The following is a 15,543-nucleotide window of genomic DNA, read 5'->3' on the forward strand; positions in this document are numbered from 1 at the left end:
TGCATTATGTAATCAGGTTACTTTTTGATGTTACAAGTAAAGTAATGCATTACAATTAAAGTGCAAAACGTAATCAGATTACATTTTAATCAAACAAGTAATGCATTACAAGTAACATGCATTACATAATCAGATTACTTTTTGATGTTACAGGTAAAGTAATGCATTAAAAACAATGTGCATTACGTAATCAGATTACTTTTTGATGTAACGAGTACGAGAACAACAGTCACAGTAATAGTATAAATTGTAGCTGAAATATAGCTATTGATGCATGATGTCCACTATAGTGGACAGATAATCAGAATTTTCTCCCAATCTAAAATCAATACAATATTTAACTGTGATATTACTCATTAGATATTGCTTGATGCTACAATATTTTTTTTACCTGCAAGAGTCTCCTAGGATAGAAGGAATGGATTGATATTCCAGAGTAACTTGGCATTTCTGACCGGCCATCAGCCATCTTGGTTTTAAGGGGAAAAAAAATCAACATACAACGGTTTGCCACTTGGTGGCAATGTATAGGATGATGCACTAGTGTCCGCTGTAGAGGTTGATGTGCAACTATGCCATCAAAACCCATGCATATACAAGAAAATGCTTTTTGAATAGCTGTCCACTGTAGTGACCTGTATGCATGAAAGGGTTAAATACAGTCAGTCCACTTGGTGACCATATTGATAATTCCCCTGGAACATTTCCAGTCAGAGCGTCATCTACTTGAAGTTGGAGGGATTGAAATCTCCAGAACTTTTGGTCAAGATTGTGTCAAAATGTGTCTCAAATCACACAAAACATAAAATGTGTCTTTCAGGCTGGTTCCGCTTATGCACATGAAATAAACATGAGACTGGCTCTTTTAAAGACCCCCTTGTGGTGAAAATTGTTTTTAAAGTGCTTTAAGTCAAACCATGTGCAAATTCAACAGACAACAGTATTTTCTCCTCGTTTCCTAACGTTACATTTTTTAGAAGGCATCTGTCTGACTCTGAGAGGGCGAATGGGAACATGGTTTGTGTGACATTAGCAACACATTATTAGCTGTTTGATAATGTAATCAAGCCAAAGGCTAATCATATTAATTACATTATGTGTCTGACGTTGTAGAGAGCGATACATAAAACACATTACCATTCTGATACATAGATGATCCTGTCTCGCTCTTCCACTTCTTCTTCTGAATCAGTTTCTGGTTCAAACGAATATGGCTGAATTAAACCAATATTTCCATTTACCATTGTGTAGTGTTTACTCCAGTTGACCAAGTGGATATCTGGAGGTGGGGACTAATTTGCATATTCATGAGTCAGCATATACTAAATGAAGCAAGGGTGTAGAGTTAAATTCAAGCTATTTTAAGGCATGAAGAAATTATTTTCACAGGAAAAAACATATAAATATGTCATTTTGGCTATCAAAGATATTCATTATAATTTTTCATACATATATAGGCTACTCACGAGTGGCTCGTCTCCTCATATAATGTCTTTTCGGTGGGGTCGGTATAAAAACTGAAAACCTGCTGATTGTGTTTTTTTACATGAGCGTTTTCGGTGAAAACCACGAGCCACAACATAACCTCAAACATTTTATTAATTTTCCACATAACTTGGAAACAATCTCATAAATCATTGCGTAAGAAAGGGCATGCTTAGGCATGCAATGATCTCACAACATGATATCACTGGATGAGTAGTATAAAATATACAATAGCAGTTTATCATTCATTAATTTAGATAATGTCAGTCAGGTCCCACTGAGAAACATAAGCTGGTATTTTTTACACTGCTTTCAGTCCCAATTGTTATCTAAGTTGCTGGACAGAGAGACAGGCAGAAAATCACACAGAGTAACAGCGGAAGAGAACAGGCTAACAAACATGCTGTAAAAATCTCCACAGGCTTAGGCTCAGTTCTTAAGCCAACTTGATTTGTTCAAAGGTTGGATGGGATAAGAGACAAACCGTTTCACGTGACCTCTGTATGAGCGGTCACCTGTACATAACCTGCTCGCTGGGAAGGTTTCTCAATTAAAAAAGGCACTCAGCATATCAATGATATCTTGCAAACTTGTTAAAATATGTTCAGTAGTATAGAATAATATATATTGAAAACAGTCTCAAACCTTATCATCGAGTATGAGCCGGAATACTCAACCACTGCTGCACCTCTGTTGTACTTTTATGTCACATAGCAGATGTGATGTGGTGTACGAGAAAACACAGAAGTTGCTTTAGCGGTGACTCTGGCATAGCAGTGTGTCAATGGTGTATTCGGTGAATCAAAACGAACTACACGACTAGATTGTGCTGAAATTCAGTGATTATTAGAAGTGTGGAAAGAATTCTGCAGGCTTTTCTGGTTAAAACGGTATGAGAATGATGAAGCCCTTGAAGATAGCTGTTACCACAGACCTATAGTTGTGTCAAATCTGGGTATGTAGATGAGTTGGAATCAGTTGTTTTCTATGGATGATGCAACGAGTGTCTGCAGCGATCATATAGGGCTGTACCCTGGAATACAGTGGGAGGATGTGTGGTCTCAGACTGGTTGGATATATATATATATATATATATATATATGTATTAGTGTGAACTGCACCTTACATCAACTATATCATAGTACATAAAACCACAAGACCATCTTTAATCTTCAGAGTCTCAGGCCTGATGTGCATTCGAAAAGAAAATAAGTGAAATAATCTTTTGTAACTGTTAAAGATGTGGTAAAACATATCAGACGAGCCGTATATTTAAAAACCTAAATGTGCGTAATACTTCAGATCTACAGAATATTGTAAATGGACCTTTATTATGAATGGAGGAAAAAAGTAAGCAAAGTTAACTAATGGATTTATATAATAAATTGAACCATAAAAGAAGTTTACAATTTACATGGACCTGCCCAACTTACACAGACATTTACTACTGTAATTTTTGGGTTCCTTATATTAAGAAGTGGTGCTAAGTGTGCATATCTTACTCTTGATGATGATCAATGCTGTTATTGACATTCTAGAGGCCGTATGATTAAATAAAGAAATGAATAAACAAAATGGCTACACCGATGTTGAGTAATATCACCAAGACCACCAGGATAGAGCTGGAGCCCTGTAGAAAGAGAGCAAAATATTGCCATTAGAAATACTGTAAGGCTTTCAATCGTATCACAAGCTTAAACGTATTTAAACCAATAAAAGGTATCATATTAATATTTATTCCTTGTACCACTAAATATATACTGCAAATAGTACCCAACAGTGACACCAAGAGCACCCTTTTTTCAGTATTTTTCCTATTCATTTCTCCATAGGAATTAAATAAAAAATACAGTTCTAAGCTTTGAATGAAATCACCCAGCGCTGAAATGGGAGTAAAGCCCAAAGTATAGTTCATTTTTTATGTGTACACGAGGGTCAGCGTACAGTGCACGTGTAATGCGAATTTTGTAATCAGAAGACTACGTGCGTACTGTATGTGCACCGCCAGATTTTTGTACGCGCAGGTCGCACATGCGCATTTAATTTTTTACTTTATCCACAAGGTGGCAATCGTGCATGCGTCGAAAGCCTGTGTACGCGTACGAGTTAAATGAAGTATACTTTCCAAGGCTGTGCGTTCGACTGTGCGTGTAGCATATGCGTAAAAAAAAGAAGTATACCCAGGGCGTGAACGGTCAGTTGTGAGTGACTACATTTCTATGGTGGACTCTGATTGGTGGAGCTCTCTCTTAATTATGGGTAGTGTAGTCCTGCACCAGGAACTGAGCTACTAAACACAGTTGCTTGAAAAATAAAGTTAAAGGGATAGTTCACCCAAAAAATCAAAATTATCCCATGATTTACTCACACTCAAGCCATCCTAGGTGTATATGATTACCTTCTTTCAGACAAACACAGTCGGAGATATTTAAAAAAAAAATATCCTGGGTCTACCAAGCTTTATAATGGTAGTGAATTGAGGGCGAGATTTTGAAACCCAAAAAAATACCTCCATCCATCATAAAAGTAATCTTTACGGCTCCATGCGTATGGTCGTCTGCCGGAATCTAGTTATTATAGTTAATAAAGTTTTAAATATGGATATTTTTCTTACAAAACCCATCACTTAGCTTCAGAAGGCCTTTATTAACCCCCTGGAGCCGTGTGAATTACTTTTATGATGGATGAATGCATATTTTTGGGCTTCAAAATTGCGCCCCATATTCTCTACCATTATAGCTTGGAAGAGCCAGGATATTTTAAAATATATCTCCGATTGTGTTCGTCTGAAAGAAGATACACCTAGGATGGCTTGAGGGTGAGTAAATCATTGGATAATTTTCATTTTTGGGAGAACTATCCCTTTAAGTCACATTGCCTTGTGGCTTCTACAGAAGCATAAAGCATAAAGGTTGAAGTGGAAAATGAATGTGATTTTTATTACCAGAACCTAAATGTTATGCTCCATTAAATGACAGCATAAGGCCTGGTCTCTAACTCAGCTTCTGGAGCTCCTGGTCCTGCAGAATTTAGCTCCAACCAGCTCCTGCCTCGAAATTTCTAGTAATCCTGAAGACCCTGATTATCTGGATCAGGTGTGTTTAATTAGGGTTGGAGCAAAACTCTGCAGGGTATATTAGTTTGTGACCGCTGGCATAAAGAGCATTGTCACCTTTCATTCCCAGAGGCCGTCACACTGTTTACTTACTGAGTTTGCCTTTATCAGGTTCAGATGCTCTACTTCTTGGTCCAGTGGTTCTGGAGAAGACGTTAAAGGGGGTGAAAGAGTAATGTCCCTGTGCAAAGGCCATTCCTCCACGTCAACCCCAACATTCAAGGTGTCGAGCATCTGCACAGAGTCCATGGAACCTTCCCTGGCTGCAAGACCCCATTCTTTGCCTTCATGGTTTCGCTGACGTAGTCTCTGCAAATTGTGCCCTTGGAGACCCGAGCCTTTCGTGCCAGAGCCAAAGTTCTGTTGGGAAACGGAGTCTAGGGGCTGGAACCTCATTTCAACCCGATAATCATTTTCCCCTTCTTTCTCCTGCAGATGTGAATGGGAAGGGATCCACTGGGGATTGTTTTCAACAGTCCATTCCAGAGTGGAGTTGTTGGCTCCACGGTCTGACAGCTGGTATGCATTTAAGCTAGACTCACCAATCGTATGATTGGTAAAGGACTTTCTTGGCTTGTGGTTGAAGTGGACATGCTCGTGTTGTTTGTGATAGGAGGAAACATGCTCTTGGGGGTTATAATGGTAAGAAACGTGTGGTTTTTCGTGTGCAGAAATAAAGTCCTTTGGTTTGTGATTGGAGGAAGCATGCTGATTGGTCTTGTGATTGGATAAATTATGACCCGTGGACTTGTGATTGGAATATATGTGCACCTGTGGTTTGAACTTGGAAGAGTCGCAATCAACAGAGTTGTGATTGGATGGTTTATGCTCACGTTCTCGTTCCCTGGAAATTGTATGTTCCTTGGATTTTTGATGTTTCCAGGGCTTTTGATCCCACACCTTCTCAGAAGCCATATGCTCAATAGGCTTGTGATTAGAGGAGCCGTTCTCCCATGGGTGATGAGTTGAGGAGTTCTCATGACCATTAATGTGACCGATCTCCTCTTCCAGCAGGGATGGCGTTGTGGAGCGACTGCTCTCCCCTTTGCTTCCTCTTCTGTGAGGATACATCTCAGCAGTCCAGTTGTTGGCCCCAGCTCTCATGTTGTCCATGCCTCTACCTTCCACCAGTACCTGAATCTCTGCCCCTCCTTGTTCGTCCACAGCACTCTGTCGCATGAAACAAGCGTTCCTACTACGATGAGTAGGTGGGCTGCAGGGGGGTGAGGGTGGGCTGCTCAGAACTGGGCTCAGGTCAGGCGTCTGGGCTGGAGGTGTTGTGTCTGGTGTGCAGAGCTCAGGGCTGTCTGTGCCAGTGGAGACCACCTCCAGGTCTTTCTCTTTCCTGTCCTGATGCTTTGGTCTCTGGCACTCCAGTCCTAGTAAACGGAAATATCGAGACATGGTCACATTAAGTAATGCATTCTAAAATACTATCATAATCAACAAAGGTATTTTGGGAAAGTTAGATTGCTCTCAAATGGAATTTTGATGAATACGAACAAATAATCAAATTATAAGCAATAGCACAAATAGGTTTTTCAGGTAGGTCTAACAGTAGTTTTCAGGTAGAGAAATTGAATAAAGTAGGCTAATCAATTGTTAAATAACACTGCATAGTCTTCACTATATAAATGAAACATAGATTAATCCTTGTTAATGTTACAAAAGTTATTCAGTCAAGAGCAGTGAGTTTTTTTAACATTTAAAACACAGACAGAAGCAGGAATATTAGGCTGCTGTCACTTAAAGACCGAATGCACAGATCCAATATACTGATGCATGTGCGTTTTCTTTCTCAACTGTTTACATACATTTAAGACATGACCGACTATGTTTACTAGGACACTCTCTGAGACAGGCGTTTTTGACACAATCTGTGTGCATTTTTCCATTCAAGTGCAGGAATACGTGAAAGAGCTCAATTTAGATCTCGTGCACTGTCTGAAATGTGGCTTTCTGGGCGCGGCTTCAGATGTTTAAACTTCCCACACAGTTCGCGAGCAATGAATTGAGTTCCCTTTCAGGCCTTTATGCCCTTGAATTTTTAAATTGGCAAGGATGAAACTTTCGTGAAGATGCAGCACTGGCCTGTTAACTGGCCCGTTAACCCGTTAGCACTGAAACTGACATTTGGACCTTCAACCTGTTGAACCCCAGTGAAGTCCACTATATGGAGAAAAATCCTGGAATGTTTTCCTTGAAAACTTTAATTTCTTTTTGACTGAAGAAAGAAAGACATGAACATCTTGGATGGCATGGGGGTGAGTAAATTATCAGGAAATTTTAATTCTGAAGTGAACTAATCTTTTAAATTTAGGCCCTGAGTATAAATAAATGTAATATAGTATGAGTTACATTCTTATAGGCCTATGCATTACAGATATAGTGCTCAATGATTCTGTGGCAGTACTGTATGTTACAGAATTATTTCTTCTTTTATATATATTTGTTTGTTTTTGTTTTGTTTGTTTTTTTGACTGACCATTCCCATAGTGATGGAAAGAGGGGGAAAGTTCTTTGGCTATAGCCCTGGCCAGACGACACTCCTCCAGGGCTCTCTGTGCGACTCCCTCTCCAGCCTCTGCCTTTCCTCTGGCATGGCTCATCCTGCAAAGAGAGGAAGAAAGTTTGGTTCAATAGCATTTTATTTCATTTTGATGCTCCAAATCAACATTTTTACCAATAAGCAAGCTGGGTTTCATTCAGTTGTGTCTTGCTCAAATGGTCAACTCACAAATGTTGCTCTCTCATGTTAGAAACTCTTTATATCTTACCTGGACAATGCAATCTCTGCCTTCTGCTTGGCTATGTCTGCAGCTTTCTCGGCAGCCTCCACAGCACGATCCACCTTTTCACGGATTTTGCTGGTACGGAGTGGTATTAGGTTTTTCCGCTTGCCACTCACCAGAACATTCTGCTTGTATTTTCCCTCTTCCTTGGTTCCATCTGGAAAGGTGGTGCAGCCATAGCCGTGCCGCTTGTTCCCAAACCACTCACCTTCATAGTGAAGCCCATCCGAGCGGTGACTTACACCCCACCCCGATCGCATGTCATTCCTCCATTCGCCAGCATATGTTTCGGTGACAGTGGCGTCCACGCTGCCCCCTGCCTCCGCTTCACCTAAGCTGACGTTGGAGTTGATGTCTGAGGCAGCTGAGCTGACTGTGCTCATACCTGCCTCGCTGCAGAAGGAACTCTGCTTGCTTAACTGGCTGGCCAGAGAGCTCTTGGACTCAGACCTTCGCAACTTTAAACCGCTCAATATGGACTGTCGGAAGCGGCCTTTCCTCTTCCTGTGCCTGTCTGCTTCACTGTGAGCACAAAGTACAAAGCCACTACGCCCCACCGGACTGCCAGATACCCCACTGACACCAGAGCCATCTTCTGGAGTGGGGGCCCCTTCGCTGTGATCGGATCGTAGGGAGTTTATGGAGGTGCACATAGGGGAGAAGATGATGGCTGCCATGCCATAAGGCACACTCTGTCGCACCCCATAGCCATGACGCATACCACTCAACCACTGGCCCTGGTATGTGCCTGGGAAAGGAACAGAAATGGAGCAAAGTTCATTATTCATATCACTTGTACAATGGGGGTTTCATCCTAAAACACGACAGTAAATGACAGTTTTTTTCTAAACACTTATTTGCACTGCAAAATCTTCCTTATTCATGAGGTCATTGTGTGCAATGGCAAAAAGCTAATTTGAGGTAATTTGATTTAACATGTTTAACCCTCTATAGCCGCATTTCCATCACAGGAACTTTCCCCAGGAACTAGGGACTTTGGGGTGGTACTCGGTGTGTTTCGACCGCAGGGACCAGGGTCTTAATAATGTTCTGGGTAAAAATTTCCCCCTCAGAAAGTCCCTGCTCACGAGGTAGTACTTTAGGAACTTTCGGGGGTTGGACTTGGGTTGACTCCACGCAGCATTTTATTTCAACCACCAGTCTTGCGATGCGTGCAGTAAGAGCTGTTTGGTATTCGAATCAACAATGGAGTTTAAAAAAACGACAGATGGACCGACGACGAGGTTGAGGCTTTATTAAGCTTATATGCGGAGGACGAAATCCAGCAGGAACTGGAAAGTTGTGCGCAATCCTATATCTCCGGACTTAATCTTCAATGGAATCTGCAATGGAAACGCAGACAGCAACAGGTCTGGAGGAAAAGGTTTCTGGGACAGGTTGTTCCAGGTAATTTCGGTGGAAAAGAGGCTTATGGGACTAATTATGAAATCACAGCTATAAAAAATCAATGACTTTATTTTTTACATATATTTAAGGCTAAATAATATTTCTCAAAATATTTTTTTTTTTTTTACATCTGACCTTTAACCTGTTTTTTCATTAATTATAACTGACTTTGTCCTATTGGGGTAAATTATTTTTGGCATATTGTCTGAAACTTCACACACATTGAAATGCATTTTCACTATCCGAAAAGGTCTTAGCGTTAGTCTTAACATTTCATTTAATCTTTAGGCCTACTATATTTCATTTGGATGTGAAAATGTCAAAAACTTGACACAAAATTCAGACTGCCTGGAAAACAGTGAAACCATGTCTTAGTGTTTCAAAAAACATAAAAAAAATAAAAAAAATGAAAAAAACTTTAACATTGTTTCGTTCTTGGAATTCGAAATCAACATTCTAAAAAATCTTGTGATATTTTTCTACCCAAGTCCTGGGTTGAGCCTTCATTTTTTGGGGGGGTTATTTTTCCAGTTTTTGGGTAGTTTTTCTGTTACCCAAATCCTAAAAGTAGCAGCGAGACGCTTCTCAAATCCTGGGTCAGACGTAATAACCCAGAGGTTGATTTATTTATCGCGAGCTTTTTACAACCTCTTCAGGAGAGAGCAGTGCTGCTCCGTCAAATTGGTGCATGTCTTCGGTAAAATACAGTTTGTGTACGATTTATTTTTTCAAAAAATTCTTTATTGTTCTGTATATCGTTTAAATTTATGCAAAGATACATACAGCGGCGTTTCACCGAAACAAGTGTCGCGTCGGTCTTTTCGCGTGATAGAAACACCTGATGCCTTGCATAAAATGTCATGATTTTATTCAAAAAGATACAGAATACAAATACGTAGGATATTAAAATACGTTGTCAGAACTGTACACTGATTATTTATGGACAGGTTATGGACTCAGTCACAGCATTTATCAGCTACGAGTGAAACACAGGCGGCGGTCTGAAGTTCGCTGTTCCCCCGCCGAACGCGAGTCATCTCCGGCACGAGATCCAGCGCCGTTACGGTGGAAACAGGACAACAGAGACTGGTCGATTACACTCGAGTTACTTCTAAATGTTTAATTTTTACTTCTAATATTTGTTAAACGAGCTTAAATGTAGGCAATATGTATTAAAAAAACTATGTAAAATATGCTATACTATAAAATATGATCGAAAATAAAGGAATTATAGTGCACACCAGTGGTTGTGTGGAGTATTTAAAAAAGTTTAGAGGATTTGATCCGTAAACATTAATTCATGTATGAAGTAAAAAAAATCCAATTTGCTGTGTAAAAATACCAAACATGTGCTCTGTCCTATATTTACCCAGCCATTGGGTTGAAAACAACCTAAATTTGGTTGTTTTTAATCCAGTGTTTTTTAGAGTGAATGATTGTAGCACAAGTGAAAATTAACAAGACTTCTTTTTCAGTCCACACATAACTCGATTTTGACTGGTTTAGTCATCAATTTTGGAGCATTTGTTTGTCAGTGCCATGAGGCCAACCAAATTCCTGACTTCCACAACAATCTATGATTATATTCTTCATCTCTGCCATCACCCTCACTGCTTCTATCCTCCTTAATCTTCAACTTCTTCCTTTCTTATGACAGCCGTATTTTCTGATGCACTGCCGTCACTATCATCAATACTAGCTTACTAACATCAACCTAAAATACAGGCAAAAAAGGCTATTACACTGCAGATAATAGTGCGGATACACAGAACATATGTATCCCTAAAAGGACTTTATCATTTATGCAGATTTTTTTGGTCTTTGAGTTATTGATTTTACAAAATGTGCATTAAAAATGTCCACATTTGGATGTACAATGACACAATTGAATTACAATGGTTCCTTGACAGCATGTGACCTAACATGTCTCCTTCACTTCCTTGTTACCAAAAATGTCAAGCACATGGCACATAGATTTTAATTTTATTGGCTGAAGCGGATGTCATATGATAATACTAAAATGTAATTTTTTTTGGTTAAATATTATTATTGTATTTTAAATGCAATTTTCTCTGTGTTATTAATAAATGACGACACCATAGAGGGTTAAAATGTTGCAAATGTACATAGCTTACAGGACTTCCTGATATACATATGCACAGCTATCTAAAATCAGAGGAAAATATGAGTGTTATATTGTTAAATGCCAAAAGTTATTAATATTAACAGGAAATAGGTAGTCTTTTCGAACAAATGTGAAGTTGTATGTTGTTACAAAGACGGTTTAAAGGTAAAAGATTCTGCGCAGCGACAGTAACTGTCCAGGGTGCTGAAATGTTCGACACTCGTTCTCTCGCTGTTGTTGGGTGGTTTGGCAAAATATTACAGTCCTGGTTAGTTAACGAGCGAGTGGTTAAGGACAGCATCGATCTCATTCAGCTTTGGATTCAAGTCTGACCCGATCTTTCAAATAAAGAGGACGCCTGTCGTGTGATCCGAACATAAACGTTTATTTATGTTTCCGTTCGCGTGTGATTCATGCCCAAATCACAGCACCACTATGTTCCGCATTAATCTCCGTGGCGCGTCGGGAAGCGGATTACACAAGAATGTGAAACAGCCAATCAGCGAGCACAGCGAAGAGTCTCTAGTGACACAATGACCTGCTGTCGGTCGGTTTCCATGGTAATTTACTGTACAGAGGCGTCTGTGCTGTAAATTATAGTTCATATGGTGAAATGTTATCCTGTAGAGCGCGTTATTGTGCTAATAATTAAATCTGCTGTAGAGTATTACTGAAGCAGAGCAGTTGTAGAATCACTCAGTGTTATACAATTGGAAAGGGAGCTTTCTGTTTTGTATTTCTGTAATTTAATAGACTAATACTGAACTGCTGTTGTCTCCTCTGACTTTGAAAGTGTTTCTTGTCAACTCACAGATCATATAATATGTGTCGTTGCTCATGCACTTGCAAAGATCAGTGGTTTTCCACTGGTTTAGCTTCAGGCATCTGCCTAATTTGGGTTAAAAACAACCCCAGTTGGGTTTAAAATGGACAAACCCAACGATTGGGTTGTTTTAACCCAGCGGTTGGGTTAAATGTTTGCCCAACCTGCTGGGCCATTTTATTTAACTCAACTATTGTTAAAAAATGACTATATGGCTGGCTTAAAATGAACCCAAAATTACTACAGACACATAATTACTAGAGGCAACAATAATGATCAAAAGGTGAACTAATAAGCAATTTAATAAATGTTTATTGTTTGATTATTCATTAAAATTTAACAAATGTTCATTTCCAACATACTTTGAGTTCATTTTAAGCAAGCGATACAGTAATTTTTAAACAATAGTTGAGTTAAATAAAACTACCTAGTAGGTTGGGCAAACGTTTAACCCAACCAATGGGTTAAAACAACCCATTCACTGGGTTAAAACAACCCAAGTTGGGTTGAAAATGGACAAATCAAATGACTGGGTTGTTTTAACCCATTGGTTGGGTTAAATGTTTGCCAAACCTGCCAGGCAGTTTTATTTAACCCAACTATTGTTCAAAAATTACTATATGGCTGGCTTAAAATAAACCCAAATTAGGTTGTAAATTACTAGAGGCAACAATAATAGTCAAAAGGTGAACATTTATTAATATACTTTAACATACCAGCAGGTTGGGCAAACATTTAACCCAACCAATGGGTTAAAACAACCCAAGTTGGGTTGAAAATGGACAAATCCAATGATTGGGTTGTTTTAACCCATTGGTTGGGTTAAATGTTTGCCAAACCTGCCAGGCAGTTTTATGTAACTCAGCTATTGTTTAAAAATGACTTTATTGCGTGCTTAAAATGAACCCAAAGTATGTTAAAGTATATTAATAAATGTTCACCTTTTGATTATTATTGTTGCCTCTAGTAATTATGTGTCTGATTTTTAATTTCCATCCTAATTTGAGTTTATTTTAAGCCAGCCATATAGTAATTTTTGAACAATAGTTGGGTTAACTAAAACTGCCCAGCAGGTTGGGCAAACATTTAACCCAACCAATTGGTTAAAACAACCCAATCACTGGGTTTGTCCATTTTCAACCCAACTTGGGTTGTTTTTAATCCAGCATTTTATAGAATGTGGCTTCTACGGTGAATGTGTGCCAAAATACTGTAGGAATGATTGGAAGTACATCCTTTTTAGGACAACTTATGGGAATCATAGTGTATACGCCTATTTACTTTGCTACCCTTATATGCACAAATATATATCTAGTTATTGAATTAACCCACTGCTATAGAGGATATCATTTGATTCTCACCTCCATCCGAGTAGGTCTCCGAGCCATAGCCATCCTGTAAGCCATTGCTCCAGGTGCCTTCATAACGGGAGCCACTGCTAATGCTTTCCAACTTCCCATACCTCCCCTTGAACCCTTGTGTCCATTCCCCCTTGTACTCCCACCTCCCTTTGCTCTCCACACCGATGCCATGCCTCTTGCCCTGCGCCCAGGTTCCTCTGTAACTGTTCCCACTGGGCCAAGTGTAAACTCCAAGAACTTCGAATCCATGGCTCCAGGCCCCCGCGTATTCCCCCTGGCCCTGGGGCCCCGTGCAGACCCCTCGGCCATGCGCCTTGCCCTGTTCCCACCCTCCACAGTACGACCCCCCATCATCAAAGTCAAACCTGCCTCCAGTGGACATGCATGAAACAGGTTTTGGCAAATCTTCAGAATGTCAAGTGGGAAAAAGTGCAAAAAAAGGAAGACTGTGATAAACTAGGCAGGAAGTGTTACAGCAATATTCCTTCAAGTAGATTTCGTTTGTATAGAAAAAAAAAGCAGTCCAGGCCGTTTAAAGGGGTGAAAAGGAATTTACCAGGCTACCATCCTGGTGTTATAGCTCCTGCCGGTTTGTGCACGGCCTTTGGTCATGGATGTCTTTATTGTGCATGCTACTTCCAACGGGCATGCAGATGGTGAGCTTCTCCCTTCCTCTCTGCACGGTCCCAACAGGCTGAGGCACACAGCCGCGTTCCGCCTTCCCTGCGTGGAGATCAGCAGGCAAACAAGGCCTAGTTTTTTTCCACAGCCGAAGAGATCCACACAGCAGCAGCATTGATACACTCAATCAGACATTACACGGCCCCCAAACGTACCACAAAAATGCAGGTGTACAGGAGGGCATCTGAAGCCTCGAAGCATGGATGGCGTCACGGCCTCCCTCTAGATCATGTTTTCGACAGCATTTCCTCGCTTAAAAACGTGTTAAATAAGATCAATCTGGCACAGCATTCCTAACGCTGCTCCCTCTCGCTCTCTTTTCCCTTCTGCGCTCCTGCTGTGGTGTAGAGGTGAAGCTTCTCTCCTGGAAGACGTCTCCTGGTTAAAAGCGTCACAATATCAGTTTATTCCTGCTCTTTGGTCCTCTCCTCCTTCATGTTTATGTGCATATTTGAAGGTGTGTATCCATGATGGTCTGAAGCCATATGATGCTGAGTGTCTGTAGAATATGCTCATTACAGGACTGTTCCACCCCAACCCATTCCCCTCCCCCACTCATGCTCTCCTTGTTGTTCTTAAAGGGATAGAGGCGAAGAAAGTCATATGCATACAATGGCTTCCCTAATTATCCATTTCCATATAACCCCTTCCCTCATGACACTCTCTAATGATATCTGCATAACGCAATTTGTTTTTCAGTCCTACACCAAATATTAGATTGGACATATATTATAGAATCTCATGGCATTTAAAATGCAATAACCAGTGTATAATTTGCATAAGTAGATCTGTTGTAACATGCATAACCTGAGTTAAAGCGAACTCCAAAAGAGAGAGAGAGGAGTATTTTTTAATTTTGTTTTGTCCAATAATGTTTTTATCTGATTTATATTATATCTGAACTGCTAATAACTGTGACATGACTTACACCTCATTTACTGGTATTAATGCATTCTAGGGTGTCATTTTTAAGATGCATAAAAGAAAAATTAGTATATACAAATGAAGTGATGTAGACAGATAACTTTTTTGTTTTGAAGATACGTTCACCTTCATCAGACAAAAAAGATGAGATGTATTCTTGGATCAGTTTCAAATTTATGCTCATGGGAAACAATGTTGAAAGGACCTCCTTCTTTAGAGGTTATACAATATGCATATGCAGAAACAGCACTAAAAATAAGTTTATTAAACAGCCTCTAAAATGGCATTTTGGGTACTGCCTGAACGCTGTTGTTCACTGGCAGTGTCTGAGAGTGTACTGTTTGCGTGAGAAAAAATATCGGATTGTTTGACATTGGGCTTTCAATCAATGTATTCCTGCCCCGCTTGACCTCTGTATGGTTGGGAGAGCTTCCACATGGATGAGACTTTGCAACAAACACCCAACAATTGAAACTGTGATATACATGACTGACAGTAACATTTCTGACATGCAGACAGATGGACGCAGAGGGCTTGGCAGTAATCTTTGTCGTTAGAAACTGAAAATATCATTATGTAGCTTGGTAATTTATGTCGTTAGTAGTTTGATAGGTGGCAGCCTACTGCTTTGGAAGCATCACTGCAAACAACACAAAGAACTGGATCCAATTACACATTTCGCCATTGGCAAGATGCTAATAAAACAAGTAAAAACAACTGCATCCTTACATGAATAAACAAATGGTTTAAATAAATTCAGTCTTGATTTGTAATGGATTAGGCTTTCAGACCCAATTTGAATCTGGTTTATTAAAATGGCAGCATTTACT

The 15,543-nt window shown here is 39.8% G+C and overlaps 1 protein-coding gene across 1 annotated transcript; it reads right to left on the reverse strand.

The window, feature by feature from the left end:
* Positions 1-1,581: 1,581 nt before the first annotated feature.
* On the reverse strand, positions 1,582-14,326 carry jph3a (junctophilin 3a). Its single transcript, XM_051901472.1, has 5 exons — positions 13,109-14,326; positions 7,378-8,140; positions 7,086-7,210; positions 4,694-5,979; positions 1,582-3,115 (listed from the first exon to the last, which is right to left on the reverse strand). Exons 1-5 carry the CDS (start codon positions 13,488-13,490, stop codon positions 3,035-3,037), a joined length of 2,637 nt encoding a protein of 878 aa, XP_051757432.1. The 5' UTR covers positions 13,491-14,326; the 3' UTR covers positions 1,582-3,034.
* Between the last annotated feature and the right edge of the window lie 1,217 nt (positions 14,327-15,543).

Source organism: Ctenopharyngodon idella, chromosome 7, assembly GCF_019924925.1.
Source record: "Ctenopharyngodon idella isolate HZGC_01 chromosome 7, HZGC01, whole genome shotgun sequence".
Lineage (NCBI taxonomy): Eukaryota > Metazoa > Chordata > Actinopteri > Cypriniformes > Xenocyprididae > Ctenopharyngodon > Ctenopharyngodon idella.